General features: G+C 41.6%; 1 protein-coding gene across 1 annotated transcript; it reads right to left on the bottom strand.

Moving 5' to 3' along the window:
- Window positions 1–185: 185 nt before the first annotated feature.
- Window positions 186–1,874, bottom strand: LOC125048342. The gene is made up of 3 exons (XM_047647006.1): window positions 1,826–1,874; window positions 1,102–1,409; window positions 186–1,004 (listed from the first exon to the last, which is right to left on the bottom strand). Exons 1-3 carry the CDS (start codon window positions 1,872–1,874, stop codon window positions 186–188), a joined length of 1,176 nt encoding a protein of 391 aa, XP_047502962.1.
- Window positions 1,875–2,460: the final 586 nt, after the last annotated feature.

The raw sequence follows: 2,460 nt of genomic DNA, 5'->3' as shown, positions 1-2,460 counted from the left end.
TGAGAGGAATGGTTCAATTCTAGCTCTTAGTCTGTTAAGAATTATCATGAGGAGAATTTTGCACATGTGATTTATTAGAGATAGAGTTCGATAGTTGCTACATAGTGTTAGGTCGCCTTTCTTCGGAATGGTAACTACTAATGCTTATGGAAGATGGAATAATGCAATACCGCATTGATATATGCTTATGTCCATTCTTCTGGAATTTGTTCTTTCTTCCAGGCTTCATTGCATAGTCTATGTATATGAGTTACAAGCGCTCCTCCGCCAGCCTGTAGAATTTCGCCGACAATACCATCTGTTCCTGGGCTTTTGTGATGTTTAAGTTGTTTGATGGCTTTCCGGACTTCATCAATGAGTATGAGGTCTTCTGTGTCGTCGAGGGGAGGGGAGATTTCATCTAGCTCTTGTATCCTGGATCGATCATCTAGATTTGATTTGTAGAGTGTCTCACAGTAAGAGGTCCAGCGGCTGAGGACTTCTTCTTTGGTTTGAAGGATGGTACCATTAGAATCTTTGATCGTAAGTTGTCTTGGTTGGTGTTTGCAGTTAGGGTCTTTTATGAGTTGGTAGGTAGCCCTACTTTTCTTCTCTTGTGCACTTTGCTCGATCTGCTTGCATTGGTGTTCTAACCATTTTTCTTTGTCTTGTCTAGCTGCCTTTCTAACTTCATTGCATATTTTCCTGTATTCATCACGGTTGTTATTTGATGTTGTTATGGTGTTCTTGATCTTGCGTTTCTTATCAGCTAGTATAAGTGTCTCCTCCGAAATCCAAGCTTTGCGAGGTTTGCGTGCTGTCGGTATTGTTTCTTCGATTGTTGTGTTCAGAGCGGAATAAATGTCAGATGCATACTTGTTGATGTCTTCAGTATTGGTGTTAAGTTGGCTGAGTTTGTCTTCAAGGGCAGTTTGGAAAGAGTGTTGGATGGTGTTATTCTTGAGCGACTCTGTCTCTTTTTGGTTTGATCTTGTGTGTAGTGTTGGTCTTAAACTTGATGCAGACTTTGCATATTACCAAGCTATGATCTGATGAGATGTCTGCTCCTTGGTATGTTCTGCAGTTCCTGCTGGCTGTTTTCCATCTCTTGTCGATTAGCACCATGTTAATCATATTGTGGTACAAGCCAAAGGGTGATGTCCATGTCCACTTTCTGCAGTCTTTCTGTTGGAATCGAGAATTGCAAATGTATAGGTTGTACTTGATTGCAAATTCAAGTAGCATAAGGCCACGTTCGTTCTGACTGCCAAACCCATGGTTTCCCATTGCTTGTTCGAAACCGGTGTTGTCATTTCCAATCTTTGCATTCCAATCACCCATGACGATGTGCGTGTCTTTCTTCGGTGAGGAACGTAGTGTGTCTTCAAGCTGTTGGTAGAATTGGTTGATTTCGGTGTCAGGACAGTCTGCTGTTGGTACATAGACTTGGATCACGGTGATGTTGATTGGCTGTCCTTATATATATACACATATATAATATATAGTTATTTACTTATTTATATATGTATATATATATGTGTGTGTGCGTGTGTGTGTGTGTGTGTGTGTGTGTGTGTGTGTGTGTGTGTGTGTGTGTGTATGTGTATGTGTGTGTGTGTGTGTGTGTGTGTGTGTGTGTGTGTGTACATATATGCACACACACACACACACACACACACACACAGACACACACACACACATACACAGACACACACACACACACACAAACACACACACGCATATATATATATATATATATATATATATATATATATATATATATATATACATATATGTGTGTGTGTGTATTTATAATAATGTCTATATATGTGGTATCGCTACTAACGGCTTAGGGGGCCTATTGAGTCGGCTTTGCATTCTGTTCTTGCTGACATCTGACGGTCTATACTATTTCCCCTGACCTGTTGAGGGGTGTGGTCATCCCTCTCTGGAAGGGGAAAGGGGATCAATGGGACTGCAACAATCACCCATTCCTCTCCAGGCAAAGTTTGGGCTCACTTCCTTCAAAGGTCACTTGCTGAGGCACAAGAGGCCAGAGCAATCTGGATTCGTCCAGTTAAGTCCACAATAGACCGTATCCTGGCGCTCGAGTCATTGTAGGAAGCCATCGTAAATCACTCTTGGAGATCCTAAAGCTAACCGGAATTCCAACAATGATTATTGAATTAATAGCAAACCTATGTACTTGCCAGTACATAGGCTGTGTTCTCGCACCAACACTTCAATGCATAGACTGGATACTGGGAGACCTACTACCAAAAGTCATTGTGGAGCAACGCTGGGCAATATTAAAGTACAGGGCTTGACTTTGCTGACGATGTTGGTATTCTAGGTCTATGAAAACCCTAGTGGCGGCTTTAGATACATTTAACAATGAAGCAAAGCCCTTGGATCTACAGCCTTCTGGACCAAGTCCAAGATCCAGGGTTTTGGAGGTCTGCTAGAAGAACCTTTTTAGTT

Source organism: Penaeus chinensis, chromosome 43, assembly GCF_019202785.1.
Source record: "Penaeus chinensis breed Huanghai No. 1 chromosome 43, ASM1920278v2, whole genome shotgun sequence".
In the NCBI taxonomy this organism is placed as follows: Eukaryota; Metazoa; Arthropoda; class Malacostraca; order Decapoda; family Penaeidae; genus Penaeus; species Penaeus chinensis.
Note: the sequence above shows the minus strand (reverse complement) of the source record. Positions and strands in the feature narration are given on the sequence as shown.

Coding starts and splice junctions, on each gene's coding strand:
- LOC125048342 (XM_047647006.1), bottom strand. CDS start 1,874: ATGTCAGCAAGAACAGAATGCAAAGCCGACTCAATAGGCCCCCTAAGC. Junction 1,410..1,825: donor CTCAATAGGCCCCCTAAGCC/GTTAGTAGCGAT, acceptor ATGTACCAACAG/CAGACTGTCCTGACACCGAA. Junction 1,005..1,101: donor ACCACAATATGATTAACATG/GTGCTAATCGAC, acceptor TAATATGCAAAG/TCTGCATCAAGTTTAAGACC.